Source organism: Echeneis naucrates, chromosome 23, assembly GCF_900963305.1.
Source record: "Echeneis naucrates chromosome 23, fEcheNa1.1, whole genome shotgun sequence".
NCBI classification, from domain to species: Eukaryota; Metazoa; Chordata; class Actinopteri; order Carangiformes; family Echeneidae; genus Echeneis; species Echeneis naucrates.
This window is the reverse complement of record NC_042533.1, coordinates 12446119-12462891: the sequence shown is the minus strand read 5'-3', so window position 1 is coordinate 12462891 and position 16773 is coordinate 12446119. Positions and strand designations below refer to the sequence as shown.

The following is a 16773-nucleotide window of genomic DNA, read 5'->3' as shown; positions in this document are numbered from 1 at the left end:
GAATAACACCAGAATTACAATGTGTTGGGAGGTGTTGGGTGCCCGAGTCCTGTACTTAGACCTACTGTTTTATTTTAACGATTTGCATCAACAATAGATTTTTGAAGTGCTGAAGAGATTTGCGCTGACTTACCCTGAGTGGGAGAGCTGAGCTAGGTCTGATTGATAGCGGCTGTTTGGCAGTGAGAACATGGAAGAAAATGTTTATCATGCGCAAAGCTGTAGAGACTACAGTCTGTGATGTCTATTAAATTCACACAGCACACTGTTTTATTTACTCAGTGAAAACTAAGTTTTATATTCTTAACACATACACATAAATACGGGTAAAAGTCACAGTTTCAAAGAAAGTGAGCAGTGACAACTCTTAAAAGGCAAAAATTCTTGTTGGCAGTTTTAATGTGGGTTCAGGAAAATACATTTCAGAAAGCATGGTGGTCCGGTGGGGCAAATCCTTCTCGTATTTCAGCCATTGAGAGAACGTCCTCAGTCATGAGGAAGGCAGTTGGTCCAATGCGTGTCCACACACACCTCTCACACAGGGGGCCACCACTTGATACACCATCGGTCTGGACAAAAACATAAAGGAGGCTTAAACAGAGTTAGCAAACAAATACATTATGGGAATGTAGGGCTTTTTTTTTTTTTTGGTACAACCTTCACAGGGCCAACAATGAATGTTGTATTTTTCTATACACCACTGAAAGGCAGAGTATTTCGAAAAAAGGAAATTATGCATTTCCTTACGTATTCCATCTTCTGCCTGCACATGATGAATGCCGAGCCTGGCGTGATGCAGTTTGGACAGTTTGTGATGGAGCATGGGAGCAGCTCGCCTGCTTTCATCAAGGAGTCGGGCATCGCTGACTTCAGGTGGTATTCCTGAGTATGACAGGAAGTTGATGGTGTGCAGATAAGACAGATAGCATTATTGTGCAAAACGTTTAACAGATGTGAACGGTGGTTCTCATTATAAGCAACCTCATCCCACCTGCACATTTTTAACACAATGTTACTCTGTAAATCAGTTTTAGTTCATGTCGATACTCAGTAGACAAAAGATTCATAATGTGAATCTTTTTCCATAGCTATTAGACTAAACTAAAAGAAAAACCAACTTCCAATGACTGAAATGTTCTTATTGTATTTATTAATAAATTATAAAGGAAAATGGAAATCACCTCCCTGGCCTCTGTTCAAACAAGGGATTTGAAATACTAATGGATTTTTCTTTAGCACAGCAGCTTCAGAGGGAGATAGGTCAACAATGTGGGTGAAGAAAGTGAACTAACTGCCAAGTCTTTGTTCCCCCCAACAAGAGGAAGGTGGGTGTGAGAAAATATTCAAATCCTCTGACTCTACCATGATTTACCAATTAATCTGGAACTATTTTGACAATCGCTCTGGTTTAAGCTTTTCAGATGTCTGTAGTTGATGGTGTTCTTGTCTGTCTTATGAATAAACTGCATATATGTTTTGACCATCCAACAGTTCAAAAGCTATTTGAAAACAGTGTCTGCTCCATTTAACAATAAGAAAAATAGCGATTGATCAGTTCCATGAAATCCAGCTTTCCTTCATTTGGTTATCAAACTGTTTTCCTCTTACAGTGACACATCGCTCTGGTTTTTATTCCACCCAACATGTAAAAATGTCAGTGACCTAGATGAGAGATTTTTTCTATTAGGAAAGTGAAGTGCTCATTTAACTAAAATGTCTTTAATGGCTGGTGGTGAACTACTTCCACACAACATCAGCAACAGCCAGCTATTCATATGTATGTTCATCAGAAGCAGGAACAAGAAAAGAAAAAGCAACAGAAGTCCTGCTAGTATTTGTGACAACCAGCAGGCAGATGTTCCTCGTCAGCCTACACAAGCAGATAAGTGACATAAGTTGGAGGCTGCAGAGTTTATTTTCTGTGCAAATCCCACTATCCACCAAGTACTGAATCAACACTGGTCTTAAAAGTGTCCGAAATAGAAAAGCCGCTACAGTCTGAAGGAGGTTCCGATTTTGTTCTAGCTGTAAATATGTGCACGCCTGCTTTTCAATGCTTTCTAGCAACATCAGATGTGAATGTGTATGTCCATGTAGAGACATGAAGAAAAGTGCAGGAGCATTTTGGGCAAGAAGTGAGAAGGTTCTTACTCCAGCCATTGTGAGGATGCGGTGAATGCTCTTTGGGATGATCAGTGAGGTTCTGGCACGAGTCACCGCAACATACAGCAGGTTCCACTCATCGTCAGGAATATTGTCTGAACAGCCAGGAGAAGGAAGCATATATAACAGGAAGTATAAAGAGTATGTATAGGATTTTGAATTCTTTAGACTGAGTACAACCATTATTGTCTCAGCTACTGTCTGACTGAAACACAATATTTTATTTATTTGATATTTTTTTTATTTTACATTTATTTTATTTATTTTGGTTGATAGTGAAATACATACAAGCTATAAATACAGGGGACTTTATTTATTTCTTATTTCATTGGAATCAAGATAAAACAAGAGCAGCACATGCGTCATGCTAACACCTTCTTTATTTTGTCTCTCAGAAATATCTTTGTGGCCAGATATGTGGCAATGAGCCTGGAAAGTGTGTAGTTGAGGGCTTGCATTGCTCATCCTGTGTCTACTGAGAAACTTTGATATAAAGCCTGCGTAGAAGAGAAAACACTCACCAAAGCTGAAGGTGGGGTGGTGGTGCACATTGTGCCGGGAACAGGGAACCTCAGTAAAGTCATCAGAGACCATCACTGCGTCGAACTCCAGGCCTTTGGACTTGTGGACTGTTCCGACTATGAAATCTAAAACATGGGGGGGTGGATTAAATAAATAAATCACCAAACAAACAAACAACAACAACAAAACAAAACATTAATGCCAAGTACAGTCATTAATTCTTCTGACCAATAAAATTGAATTTAACTACATGTTAATCCACAACATCCACAACCAATGCAAAATTTACTCTTTATTATAGTCCCAGCTGTTTGAGTGAATTCTTGAATCCTCTTAGAAAAACATTTATATTTCAGACTTATTTTAGTGACTTGGATTTTCAGTAGAAACAAAAAGAACTATGGCTAAGAAGCCGGTGTAGAGAGAAAAGCTGGACCTGTACCAACCTGCTTTGCGTAAGTCATTTTCAGCTGAGTCTTTCAACCGTGTTACCAGTTCAGGGATCCGATTTCCATATTTTTCAACAATGCTGAGCTTGGCCAACAGCTCGAGGTCCTCAGTCTGTGTGACATATGTCTTCAGAGCCAAGAAACCATTCAGTTCTGAGTTCCAAGATCTTCTTGCAAAACAGCGAATCAGGGGATCGCTGATGTCTGATATCGTTTCCTGCCCTGTGTTCTGCTTCAGCAGCCAGATGTCCTGGATCCTATTGAGACCGATGTTTTGGACACTCTGGAGGAAAATTGAAAATTCTAAGAACTTCAACATCATGGAATTGGGATCCGAGTTGTATTAATTATAAACTACTCTAAAAATCAGGAACCATTCAGCTATTTAAAGGAAGTAATCTTGTTAAAAAGTACTTAATTTATGAATAATAATTTAGGAAACCAAGTGAAAACATTGATGAAAAGACAGACACCACTGTTATTTATCTATTAAATACGAAGCGAGGGACAGTAGTTTAACATTAACCACTGGAAATAGAGAGAACATAAGTGATGAAGTGACTGTTAAATGTTAAATGTGAATGTTAAACCTGTCACTATCTGTCACTCTGCCTGTCATTACATCAAGTATCATTTTTCAGGTGTCCACCAGGAGAGACCTGAGGCTGCATCCACCAATTCACACACCTGCCCCTGATTTTTTCAATAGTTTTTGTTATGGAATCTATTCCACTAACAAATCACTGAAGTACTACAATGTGGCGATCATTGTTGGTTTATGTTTTTTTTCTTGTCTAATCAGATTTAGCATCCAAGTCTGAATTGATTCTGTCCAACCTTGCCTGTATTTGACTCGTCCCTCCGGTTACATTAATACTGGTGACAATTATCGTGGCTTCAGCCTGTGAATCAGTCGCCAAACTTGCTAAGATTCTCAGACTTCATTACATCAGAGCATTTTTCTGTCTCACTTCACACAACGGTAGCACAATGAATGAGTTTCTCATGAGATAAAATATTATTGAAACTATTTCTTTGTGAGTGTCTTAGCATATTGACGCACTCCTATGAAGTGGATGTGGCATTGCGGGTTGGCATCTATCAGCTTGACAGCAGTGCTGAAGACATTGATATTGCATCTCGACAGTATGGCCATCTTCCCCTGACAAGGACTAACACCCGTCCTGACAGCCTCTAAAATCTTGGCTGCCTCCTGGTCACACACACTGCCTGGAGGATCGACATGGAGCAGACACAGATGTGCTAATGTGAATTTTCATATAACTTATATGAAATATAACTCAACTTTTTGAAGAATCCAACATTCTAAGCAGATGAAACATAAACAAGACCCATGTGCAGTATTTACCCTTCTGTTTTCCTCCAACAAGAATCTTCTGGACTCTCTTGCAAACACTAAGGATGCTGGCGGCCACATAGGCGATCTCAGCACCAAACCGAAAGCTCTGGACAAACACATTCGTGGACAAAGGTTAGTTTTACATGAGGGCCTACAGGAAACAGGGAAAGAGAAAGGGGAATGACCTGCAAGTTCTGGGCTGGAGTCGAACGTGGGACACAGCAATATCATGGCATACCCATTACACACTCAACCACCCATGCTGCTGTGCCACTGATTCTTAGTGTCTAAATGATGCTCCTGTTGGATGCAACTTAATCCCCACTGTTCCTGTAAAAAACATATTGATGTTTCTAAGTAAATCACATTCTCACAACATCCAGGTGAAACTGAGACGGCAGCACAATATTTGCTGTGACCATCTCTTCTGCATTTCGAAGCTGTATTCGATTTTCACTGCCTTTACCTTTGAGCATGAAAGACTACTGAGAAATGTCATTCTTTTTTTTTTCCTTTACTCTATCCACTTAATATAAAAATCACATTTTTGTTTGTTTTGTGTAAATGTCTCCAGGATGCACACTTATGGGACCCATAAGTGTGTATTGCTGGTGTTATTCTCACCAAAACTTTCACAACGGGCCAGAAGAAGTACACAGGAAGCTGTGGGCTACACCTGACACCTACCTGCCTGCCTGTTTCTTCTGAGCCTGCTATTTAAAGTTGAGCTGCTTTACTTATCGGCACGATGCAGTTCTTATTTATTCAACTTAACACGGCAGAAGTCTGATCTGGTAATTAAATGAGACTGAGTTCTCGAAACTCTGTGTTCTTCGGCCTTTTTAATTTTTTATTTTAAGTCAAGGAACACAGAGAGGGAGAGAGGAGTGCAAAAAGCTGAAACTCAACTAGTACAGCGGATGTATGTGATCTGCATTTTGACCATTAACCCACCAGGATACCACACGAGCAGAGTTTAATATGGATTCCTAATTGATTCATGAGGCATTATGAATTCATGGGTACGAGGGATAACGCTTTCACTGGACACACCCACCCTGTATCCGACACACTAATTCCAGCCATGTATGTAAGTTAACTGTCGGTGTTTTGTAAGTTAACAATTAAGAATCTCCATAAGGGTTTGGCTCTTTTTTTATTGCCTAAATTAATTCTGTTTGGCATCTACACACATAAAAAGAAAAATGGATGATGATGATGTCATGCAACAGTTCAACAATAAGAAATTCATTGACCATAGCCGTATTTTCTGTGTATTTTTGAGTACCTGAGTCAGGTAGTAGATGTGTGTGTGGTCCACAACTTGCAGGGCATTGACAGCTCCTTTGAAGGTGTAGATCTGCTGATGAGGATCTCCCACCAGGATTTTCCCACATTGCTGAGACAGCAGCACGTCCATGATGGCTGGGATGGAGCAGATGAAGAAGATGTCTTTGTCAAGACTTTTTGTCACAGCCACGCAGGATTGTGGGACAGTTAGCAAGTCATTACCTGGAGTGCAGTCCTGAGCCTCATCGATGAAAATGACATCGTATTGGTCAGACAAGCGGGGTTTGGGATTTTGGAGTTGCCATAACTTCAGGTAACCTGGGAATGAAGATCTCCACTTAGCTCCTGTGCTGCATTCCTGATAATAACAGGAATAACAGCTAATTTTCTGACTTACCATCATGAGTCATGAAGTAGCCATTTGTTTTTCGCCCATTAAGGCTCTTCATCTTTTCCCAGATCGTCTTGGCATCATTGACAAACAACTAGGATTTCACAATGACAGAAAGTTTCAAGACATCTTTGCTTATTTTTCATTATGTCTTCAAACTAAAAGCACACTGCCAGTCTTGTGTTCATACCAGTTTTTCACTCGCATCTATTTCCTTCTTATGGCCAGTTTTAGTAACATGGGTGCTGGGGACGTGTCTGGTGGTGATGGTCTCATCTACTGAAGCCAAGAAGGCGTTAAGAGTTCTGCTCACAATTTTGGCCCTGACAAAGCCACCTCGGCCTTCAGGCAAAACTGAGTTGATTGTGAATGGGTTCAGGTTTGGAGTAATCTTCCTATGTAAACAATACCTAAAGGAGAACAGAGGCAAACAAGACAAAGAGGAACAGTTTGCATTTAATTTCTGAAAATTCCACTGCAATATCAGTTAAACAGACTGTGTGTATTCCGTCTGACAAGCCTGATCTAGAGACAACAAATGAAAATCAAAACATGTCTCAACTTCTTAACACAGACTCACTGCCAATCACAGTGTTCCAGATGCAAAGTGAGTGAATGTGTGTGATGGCCATCCTACTTTTAACATAGAAGGCCCACAAACTCTTCTGGTGCACAGTTTACACTTTACCTGCATGTGTGTGAGGATGCAGTGCATAGATATGAATGCGGGTGTGTTGCCACTGGTCAGACTATCAATGTCAAAACATATAATAGATCAAGAAAAAAATGGCGGAGTTGCCTCTTTTTACCGCACTTCAATATTTTACTTTTAAATGAGATATTCCTGTGTAGTGAAATCATTTGTATTTTGTGGCTGTAGGAAATGAAAATCACATTATTTCTCCTCCAGCTGCCGTGTTTGTGACTTAGAACTTAATGTTTCAGTTTCATAAAGCATGTAAATTCTCTATCCAGGTGCAGACGGGCCCTTCCTCAGCCACCATTTTTATGTGTTGATAATGCCCATTGCCTTGTGAGCTGTTTGTTTTGTAATTTTGCAGTCACCAGAAGACGTCTTATTTAGACGCTAATGTCCTTTAAATGAGACCATCATTAAAAAAGGGGGTGGGAGGGGCTACTACTAACTTTTACTTTTACTACTGGTGGAGTCGCCACCTGATGGTCATTAGATGGAAGTAGGTTTAAGGCTCTTCAGCACTTTTATATACAGTCCGTGGTTCTCACCTCTTCCCAATGTCTTTAAAGGCCAATGAGTGGGCAGTCTTGCAGTCCACGTTCCTGGGGAAGCAGCGTGCTGCCTCAGAGGCCACTGATTTATTAAAGGCCACATAGAGAAAGCGGAGGTCAGGGCGCTGCTCAGCATACTTCACCAATGTGGTGGTCTTTCCTGTACCTGGGAAGGACAGCATGAATTCTATGAGATTGGCTAACATTGGTTAAAAAGTGGTTAACATTTTATGTTAACCACAAAAAGTGGTTAACATTTTATGTTAAATGAGACCATCATTAAAAAAGGGGGTGGGAGGGGCTACTACTAACTAACTAACCACTAAAAAGTGGTTAACATTTTATGTTAACCACTTTTTAATCTAATTGCAGTTTACAACTGCCAAAAAAACCACCTCCTTTGGTCAGTGATGTCCTATTTAAGTCAAGTCAGTGTGGTAATAATTAGATAATGCCAGAAGCAGTGGACATCATTCATCTAGTTTACAATACCTGCAAATGCTATGATCTTAACCACATGGTCTCTTCGGATGTTGTGACTAAGGATTTGTTGCTGTTCACCGGTGAGCTGAATCTGTGGCCCCCTAGCAGAACACAAATAAAACCATCACTTCAGTTATGTATACTAAATGCATACCCAGCTGGCAAAGCCAAATTCATCTTGGGGTCACACTTTACTTTTGATATCGTCAGAAACCCCAAACAAGGCAGAAACACAACTGCATTTGGTAAGTTCAGCTTTTTAAGGACTGTTCTCCAACTAGTTGTCCAAAATATTTGACTATTACAGAGAAAGTATATTGTTTTTAATTATAGGAAGGAAATTATGTGCTTTTCAGGATTTTAAAAAGACTTGCAAATCCCCTGAATAAACAGACTTGCTTTTTTCATCTATCTGAACCTTTGGTGAATCAATCATTATGATGAAATTGGGAAACTCAACATATACCAATAAATAATTTTTGGACCTCACCTGCCCTGGTAGGAGCTGAGAGAAAATGGGCCATTCTCCATCAGATGAAGAACGTAATAGATGTTATAATGTAACCTGAGGGGGAGGAAAAGAAAAGAAAACATGCAGAGAGTGGCAAGAAGTGGTGCACCGTGTAGGAATAGAAATGCTAAAATTTGGGGGCTTTACTTGCTGCTGATCTGGATGTTACTCCTCTTTAAGGCAACCAACAACATGGCAATGTGGCAGAGGTACTCTGTGATGGCAGTGTGCGACATACACTTAGTCAGCAGGGACACCAAGGCCTGCACATCACCAACACTCTCACTAAGGATCAGTATAACAGCCATGACTGCATATGGGTTGGTACCCTGTAGATCAGACAAGAATGCAGTGAACACCTCAAATATTTCAATTCTACTGTAGCCAGTCTCACATTTTCAATTCAGTGTTTTGTCTTTGTAAACTATACCTCAGTGCCAGGGTTAAGGTGCTTTGGAATATCAGGAATACGCAATCTGATGGAGGCCTCAGCCTGAGGGAAGAGACGGTGCTTCTCTACACACTTGAGTACATTTTCCGGCCACACCCTCTCTGCAACCTTGTGCTGAGCCATTAAACTGGCAGAATACACATAAATACACATTAACACTTGTGCCATCCATTGCGTGGCACTCATCACATAATGAAACCAAAATAAAAAAATAAAATTAAATAAAAAATAGATTTTTTTAAGAAAAATAAATGTAAGGCCATCACAACTTTACACATATTTCTACAATGATAACTTTTCTAGGAGTTGGATGTAAATCTTGCCAGAGCTATTATGTCTTCATTAATATAAAAACATTAGCTATATGTTCTGACTTCTCTTTGCGTTTTGGAAATGTTAATCCCATTCACGAGGAAACACAGACTTACACAACAAGCTGACGAATGCTATACTGTGACAACAGCGTAGCATTCGGATGTAGGATGATGCTGCTCATAAGGACAGAGAAGATCTCCTGAACTGCATCCTTCTCTCTCATCATGTAACGGTAATATTGTTTCTTGAAGGGCAAAAACTGCAAAAGGAAACAACCAAAAAGTTATTGTGGAGTGTTGTACTCCGTCTCTGAGTTTGAGGTGGACTGGCTGTAACAAAAACTTACAATATTACTAGTTACTAGATTAAACAAGTGGATAATCTCTTAAAAGTGTTCCTTTTCAAGTGACAATCCCCTAAAGCTTATTTTTGCTCTACATATATACAGTGCCATGTTTCTTTCAGCTCACTTTTACCAGAATGGTATTACTGAACTTGTGCTGCTAAAATTCACTTCAGTGTAACTCTGTTGTGTCTGTAACCTTGCTGTCTTCGACAATGTTCCTCCAGCGGTGACAGACGCGACTGACGCTGCGGTAGAGATCCTGAGCAGGAAGGAGGCTCAGTATCTGTAGTAGCACCTCATCTGGAAGGTCCTCCATGCATCCCTGGGGCTGCAGCAGGGTTTTGCTGCTCCCTAGGAGCCCGTAATGGGCATCTGGGAGAGCCTCCACCAACTCGTCTTCCTTGTCAAAACTGTCCTCAAAACACTCAAATTCCTGACCAAACATTTCTGCAGTCATGCCCTCTAAGTGATCCACTTCACCTGCCACAGGCCATGACAATGTTTCAGCCGCCAAGAGGGTGGCATCATCTATCTCATCCTCCTCCTCCCCAGGATGAGGAAACTGAAGCTCTGGTTCCACAACGTCCTCCTCCTCCGGCTGACTCCCTGAGGCCCTTGGGGCAGCTAAGGAAAAGGGAAATGGGAAAGGGGAAATTAATGTCTTCTGTATGTGTTAACTCTCTATACAATCACATTTTTTAAAAAACACAAAATGCACCAGTCCAAAGAAGACTACCTCGCTTCTGTCGCTTCGTTGGGTAGAGCCATCTGTTAGGATCCATGCTTCCCCGGCCCTGGTGAAGGGTGTGAGGCTGTGTCAGGGCACTAATACCCCCTGTTCCCAGCTCACCACACTCCTCAGAGTTTAAATGCCTCCTCTTGGCCTTCCCTTTAAAAATACACAAGATTTAGTCATGTCAGCACATTACACATTAAGTGCATTAAGTTCTGTCAGCTTTCCACTCTACCACCCTGAACAATTCACTGCTACGCCCTCCTCAGCAGGAAGAAGGATGCCTTCAGGCAAAGGGACAAGGAAAAGATGAGGAGAGCACAGTGCTACCTAAAGGAGAGGCTGAGGCAGTGTAAAGACACCTACAGGAGGAAGCTTGAGCCCAAGCTTCGGCAGAACAATGTGAGGGAAGTGTGGAATGGTATGAAGGTGATCACTGGTCTGAATGTGAGGGAGAACCAGAACAGTGGAGAGGGTGAACAAGCTGAACAAGTTCTTCAGTTCAGGTTAGTTTACAGGCTGCATTACTTCCCCCACCTAATTCCACTATGTGCAACACATCCCCCCATGATAGCACCTTACCCCCTCTTGGCACCTATATGGAGAGACTGACATCACCTAAGTGCGTTGCTCTGACTTCCCATGTGATGAATGTGTTGGAGCGAGCAGTCACACCTGGATGATGCTGGTAGCACTGTGAGAATCACTTTTTTTTTTTTATTTCTCCAGTGCTTTGTTGTTGCAGATGATGTGAGTGGACGTGCCTACAATCTTGTGGGTCGTCGACTACCTGACAGGCAGGCCTTAGTTCGTTTGATTTGGCAGTGGCTGCCACCCTTCAACATCTGCAGCAAGATGTTGGAGATCTTTTGATCAGTCTGCTGTGGGCAGTGCGCTATTCTTTGCTGGGGGAACAGCATTGGAGCCAACGATAGAAACAGACTCAATAAACCAGGCCGGCTTCATCATTGGCTGTGAGCGGGATACATTTGACACTGTGGTGGAGAGGAGGACATAGACAAAACTCTTATCCATCATGGATTACCCCAACCACCCGCTCCACCATCTCCTGCAAAGACAGTGGAGCAGCTCCAGCGTCATAAGGACAGATCAAGACTTTCCCTCTATCCGCCATCAACAAGACAACAACTCTCTGGTAAACCACATTTGATGTTCACTGCATTGCAAGAACTGTATATAGCGCATGTATAACATCTGTATATATTTAGTGCTCTTAGGATATTGTTTATTTGTTAAAGCGGCTTTAAAACTGATCTATCTAAAGACAGACACAGCTCTTGATCGTGTATTTACTCACCTTTAACAGACACTTCCATTGTCCCAGATCAGTCGACCTGAAAGCGGTTGCATTCAAGAACAGTACGAACTTTTGTCCAAATCGACCTACAAACGTGAATCGGGGATGAAGCACGCCGTGTTATTATTTAGTAGCAGTTTCTACCGATGATAACAACAAGCCAGCGAGCTGCGTAGCTTGGCTACACAGATAAAGTCGATAACTAGCATAAACCCGATAGACGTTACCATTTCCTCTCTCCACCAAAGTGTGGAATAAAAGTGAAACTCCTACTTCAGGTAACTTGCTCCGTCCGGGAGGAAGTTTGTTTGTGTTGGTGAAGGAGTTACGTCGTCGACCCCGCGGTTCCTCTCTTCAATTTGATTGGTCCAGATAACACGACACAACGCAATCGTGACCATAGATAATTAAGTAATTTGATTGGCCAACGAGTTTAAGGGCGCATTACCGCCACCTGCCGGAGCGGAGTGGGAACAGCCAGACCACTTTATGTGGAAGATATTCAATCAAAATATTTTATTTGTGCATTCAAGAAGCAAAAAGGTAGGATTAAATATATACTAGCCTAGCCACTAGCCACTGGCCTAGTTGGATATTATCTGTAGGGAAAATAGAGCAGGGTGAAAGTTTGTTGCTAGGAAGGTGATCACTGAGTCTGGTCCATTTTTTGTCGCACAAGTTTCTTGTGTTTTCTCTAAATAAATAAATATAACGGTAGAAGCCAGCCACAACAACTAATTTTGTGTATTTGTATGCTGACCATTGTAACTTTAATATAACCATAATAAAATTAATGCCCCTTTACATATGCATTCAAGTTTTGTGCTTCAGAACATATAATTATTTCCTTTTTTCTCCTGCATTATTACAAAATAGATTTGGCATTTAAAAGCAACTTTATCTCCAGGAGCTTGGGTCTTCTTAATGTACAGGCTTACATACTATGAAAATTATTGTGTGTCAACAGCAGCTCAGGCACAAACACAACTTAAAGATAGAAGCCCGGATTTTGGTAAGAGCAAAGGTAACATTGCATTTATTCAATGGTCATTAATGTCTAGTAGCTAAGTTCAGTACAACATCAGTATCAATTAGTATATTAATTGCACCATCATGAGGCAGGAGGAACAACATTTAATATTTCCTGTTCATCAGTTACTACTTCTATCAACACAGTACCTCTGTTGTACATTACAGAGGAATAAGAGGAAAAACACAGTTAATAGACCAAAACATTACTGATATCACATGGAAGAAGTAATTTTGGGAGTAATGGATCATCCAATTTCCCTAATTGGTGAATTCGTTCAGCTCCAACGCTGCTTTGACACAAAGTTTTTTGAGGGATTAATCTGTCTGGTTTTTTTCATATTTTCCTTTGGTTAATTTACTTCCTATACGACAGCATTGATGTTTTGATGCGTTTTCTTAATTTAATTCAGAAACAAACATTTTGTTAGCACATGGCAGGAATGTTTAACAAATCATTCAATAAAATTCACATTAAATTTCATTCCATTATACTATTCCTATCTCATAAAACCTGGAAATGAGAGTTAGTCACTTAAGGCATTCAAGACTAAAGCCTGGAACATATTCCACTTTAAGTGTGCAACTGACAATTGGCCACGATGTTCCCATCTGTGAGATGGATTGCTGCACCTCCTTACTGAGAGCAAAATGTGGCTCAGTACACGCAGTGTGGGGCTCTTTAATAGGTTCAAGGCTTTCAAGATTTTGATTTCCTAATTCAACTTAAGATTTTTGTTTAGTACAATCTAGATACTCAGTTGCAATTTGCTTTCTCATAGTTATATTGCTCTATTGATGGTCATTACACTTCACAGATTTTAAATGAGTACACTGGGTACCACAGTACAAGAGTCGAGTAAATCTTCATTGTCTAATTGGAATTTGGAAATCGTCTGTTTCAATACATTTCCAGATGTTTCAGTTCTTTGTAAGAGCCCTTTGTAACAGAAAAGATAATTTCTTCCTCTCAGTGTCACCCTCAACATCTTTGCTTCACTGCTTCAGGATGGGAAGTTCCCTCGGTTTGAAGAAGGCCTGAACCATCCCCATGGCAAAGATGTAAACTTTAGTATCCACCACGATTTTTTCTTTCTTCAGTAGATCTGTAGAGTCAAACAAGTCAAGTATTGTGTTAGCATGTTAGGAGCTGGTCTTATGGTCTCCTACTGAATTCATTGTGGGGGGAAAAAAAAAAAAAGCTGATCTCTCACCATCAATTTTAATTTGGAATTCATCCAGAGGTAAAAGAATGACTTCAACAAACTCTGCAGAGAAAGTAAATGGCTCCTGTGAAGATCTGCTTCAAGATTAAGATTATTTCTGAAGAAACATAAGTAAGAAACATAGCTCACCTCCATCACCTGTGGAAAAACACAACAGATGAATGATTATCTGACCATTTTTTTCCATACATAACATTGATAATGATCAACTTTCACAACAGTGAAAGTTGATCATTATCTTAAAAAACACCCCAAAATTATATCCTGCGTGTTTCCTTACCAAGCTGTTGTGTTGGGTTAATATTCTCCATGTCATCTCCATTGATGTTGACCAGGACAATTTGGGTGGTGCAGTTGGACAGACCAGGGTCCAGACAGGTCACTACAACCAGAGGAATAACATTACATAAGACTACACACTCATACACCTCCCACAGTCTCAAAATCTATTGCTTTGTCGTTTCCTAAAATAAAAAAAAGAAAAAACAAACAAAACCAGCAGAGGACTCCTGAACCTATCTGACACATACAAGAGATAAGATACAGGGTGGAGAAGCAGCTAATGCAATCAAGTGTCCAGTGTGTGATACCTGGAGTGACTCCTACTACTTCTCCTTTGTAGCCGGTCTCTTCCTTTAGCTCCCTCAGTGCAGCAGCTTCTGCAGTTTCCCCTTCATCAATCAATCCTGGGCACAACCAAGACAAAAAACAAAAATAAAATGGCATCAGTAAGTAACACAGTGCCAGTTCTGTTTTGATTCAATTTACATTCACATTTTTGTACTTTGAAGAGTTTCTGACCTGCAGGAAACTCCAGAGTGCAGCATCCCATAGGAGGACGAAACTGTTTCACCATCACTACACAGTCTTTGTGCAGCGTCCGTTTCAGGAGAGCAATGATTCCTACACCTGCAAGAAAATTGTGTTACACTTAGCGCCTCTATTGCGCATGAAAAAAACCAGAGACAAAAATGATGGATAGGCTTACCATCTGCTTCTGTGTTGGTTTGCCTTGTTGTCCTCTTCACAGTCTCCCAGGTTCTTTTGGATGGAAATTATGTAATGAAATGAGCACAAATGGAAAATGTTTGGTTTCTAAACCAAGTTAGTAAGTAACAGTAACAGAACTGTACCTGGTGTTTCCAGCTGGGTCCACGTATGTCGTCTTCTCCAGTTTCACCCATTTCCCTGCTGCCAGCAGCTGGAACACAGAGAGCAACAGAGGCACAATTAGCCAACAAGCTTGTTACATCAGGAACTGTGTGGCAATTAAAGTCTTTGCTGCCTTTTATTGAAAATTTTTTGATTTAATCTTTTTATTCACTGAGAGATCAAAGTGACTGTTGGATTTGGTTAAGAATATATTGCTTGTAATGCTGTACACACGGTTTACCATTGATGATGGTATGACTTTCATTTCTGTAAATTATCTGTTGATGATTTTAATGCATTTAATTGGGACCTTTGTGTAAATAATGTTCTTATTAAGGGACTATATGTCGTCGTTCTTTTTGTAAACATTCTGATAACGGAGTCATTAAAAATATAATAGGAGATATTAAATATAACTTGTGTCTATGGTGATGTGTTCAACTGAAATCATTCAGCAGCATCTGATTTTATACGATTGAGGACAAACAACACCAAGTCTGACTTTTATGGTAATGCTGTGCTGAATCTATGAATAGAAGTAAAAGGTGACTTGATTTGGACAAACTGAAGTAATCCCACTGAAAGCCATGGGACATATGTGTAGAAGCCTCTGGATGACATCCGGAGAGCTGCTGATGAAGCCCTGCGGTGATGTTGCGTCCACCATCAATGGAGGTATAATGAAGAAATGTGGCTGTACCAAATTAGCATTGCTAGCCTCGTGTTACAGGTGACACGGCAGGTTTCTAACAGACCTACCTCCTCTTTCTCTATGTGTGGAGCTGTGGTCACTTTGGGGTCCTCGGTGTTGCTCATTGTCAATATTTGAACAACTGGAAGCGGACGAGAAGGAGAGTTAGAAAGATCAAAACGGAAAACAAGCCGACTCACTGCCAGATCGGCTGGACAAAACGCAGAGACAGAGCAGCTGTGGTGAGGCGGAGAAGAGGCATTTTCTGGTCATGAGCTGCTCTGTTAGCTGCTACAACAGGAGACCAGGTTCAACGCCGACCGTTACACTCCTCCGGCTGCTTCACCTTTAATTCACCGTTTGCTCACTGCGTCACACTTTACTGCTCTTCGGCTGTCCAGCCCTGGTTTATTTCAAACTTTTAACAAACAAGTAAAATGGGAACAACTAAACTTCACTCACGTGAAATCTCGATCGTGTGTTAGAAGTCGAGATGGTGATAAATCAACGAGGTGTCACTCTGCTACTACATCCGGATACCGCGAGCGTCGCCACAGGCCAAGTTGCATGAAGGCAATCCTTAAAAATGCATACGAAGTAATTAACGTAACAAATGAATTCAGCAGATCCAAAAACTATTCTTATAAATATAGTTTTATTTTAATCCAAAATTAAAAATGTATAATACAAATTATTCAAAACGAACGTACTTAACCAAGTCTATGCTTCAATAAAATTGATACTGGTTAATAAAATGTTACCTGTGTTAACTTTTAATGTGTACTTCATTGTCTACTTTGAATATAGACAAAAGAAATTGAAGTAATGTCTGTCATGTTTAAAGCGCGAAGTGATATCTTTCTATAATAAACGATCTTTTTTCACAAGGCAGCGGGTTTTACTTCAACGACGCCCACGTGTGCAGCCCAAAAAGGCTTCCCCCTCCGAAAACAGAAAGTGCTCATATTATTCCCGTAATAAAATTAAAATATTCTTGGCATCATTAGAGTATATATTTAGAGGGATTCTTGGTGATATAATTATTTTGTCAGAAATTGAAGAGCATTTAACGAAACTACTGCTGAGAACCTAAAA

General features: G+C 40.5%; 2 protein-coding genes across 5 annotated transcripts; both read right to left on the bottom strand.

Annotated features, from left to right (window-relative positions):
* Positions 1-257: 257 nt before the first annotated feature.
* fbxo18 (F-box DNA helicase 1) lies at positions 258-11966 on the bottom strand. Of its 3 annotated transcripts, XM_029495041.1 has the most exons (22): positions 11854-11966; positions 11581-11666; positions 10881-11257; positions 10266-10418; positions 9726-10153; positions 9297-9442; positions 8848-8995; positions 8565-8746; positions 8397-8471; positions 7916-8007; positions 7421-7589; positions 6366-6585; positions 6182-6269; positions 6007-6102; positions 5783-5919; positions 4504-4600; positions 4198-4364; positions 3132-3417; positions 2685-2810; positions 2152-2258; positions 748-882; positions 258-569 (listed from the first exon to the last, which is right to left on the bottom strand). In XM_029495041.1, exons 4-22 carry the CDS (start codon positions 10309-10311, stop codon positions 423-425), a joined length of 2892 nt encoding a protein of 963 aa, XP_029350901.1. In that variant the 5' UTR covers positions 10312-10418; positions 10881-11257; positions 11581-11666; positions 11854-11966; the 3' UTR covers positions 258-422. The 3 variants fall into 3 exon arrangements, with proteins under 3 accessions (XP_029350901.1, XP_029350900.1, XP_029350899.1); XM_029495040.1 differs by lacking the exon at positions 10881-11257; XM_029495039.1 differs by lacking the exons at positions 10881-11257; positions 11854-11966 and having other exon boundaries at positions 11581-11847.
* Positions 11967-12593: 627 nt separating this feature from the next.
* nudt5 (nudix (nucleoside diphosphate linked moiety X)-type motif 5) lies at positions 12594-16191 on the bottom strand. 2 transcript variants are annotated; one of them, XM_029495284.1, is made up of 10 exons: positions 16141-16191; positions 15747-15820; positions 14969-15036; positions 14824-14876; positions 14637-14744; positions 14426-14521; positions 14116-14217; positions 13965-13973; positions 13824-13877; positions 12594-13715 (listed from the first exon to the last, which is right to left on the bottom strand). In XM_029495284.1, exons 2-10 carry the CDS (start codon positions 15801-15803, stop codon positions 13606-13608), a joined length of 657 nt encoding a protein of 218 aa, XP_029351144.1. In that variant the 5' UTR covers positions 15804-15820; positions 16141-16191; the 3' UTR covers positions 12594-13605. The 2 variants fall into 2 exon arrangements, with proteins under 2 accessions (XP_029351144.1, XP_029351145.1); XM_029495285.1 differs by lacking the exon at positions 16141-16191 and adding an exon at positions 16025-16043.
* Between the last annotated feature and the right edge of the window lie 582 nt (positions 16192-16773).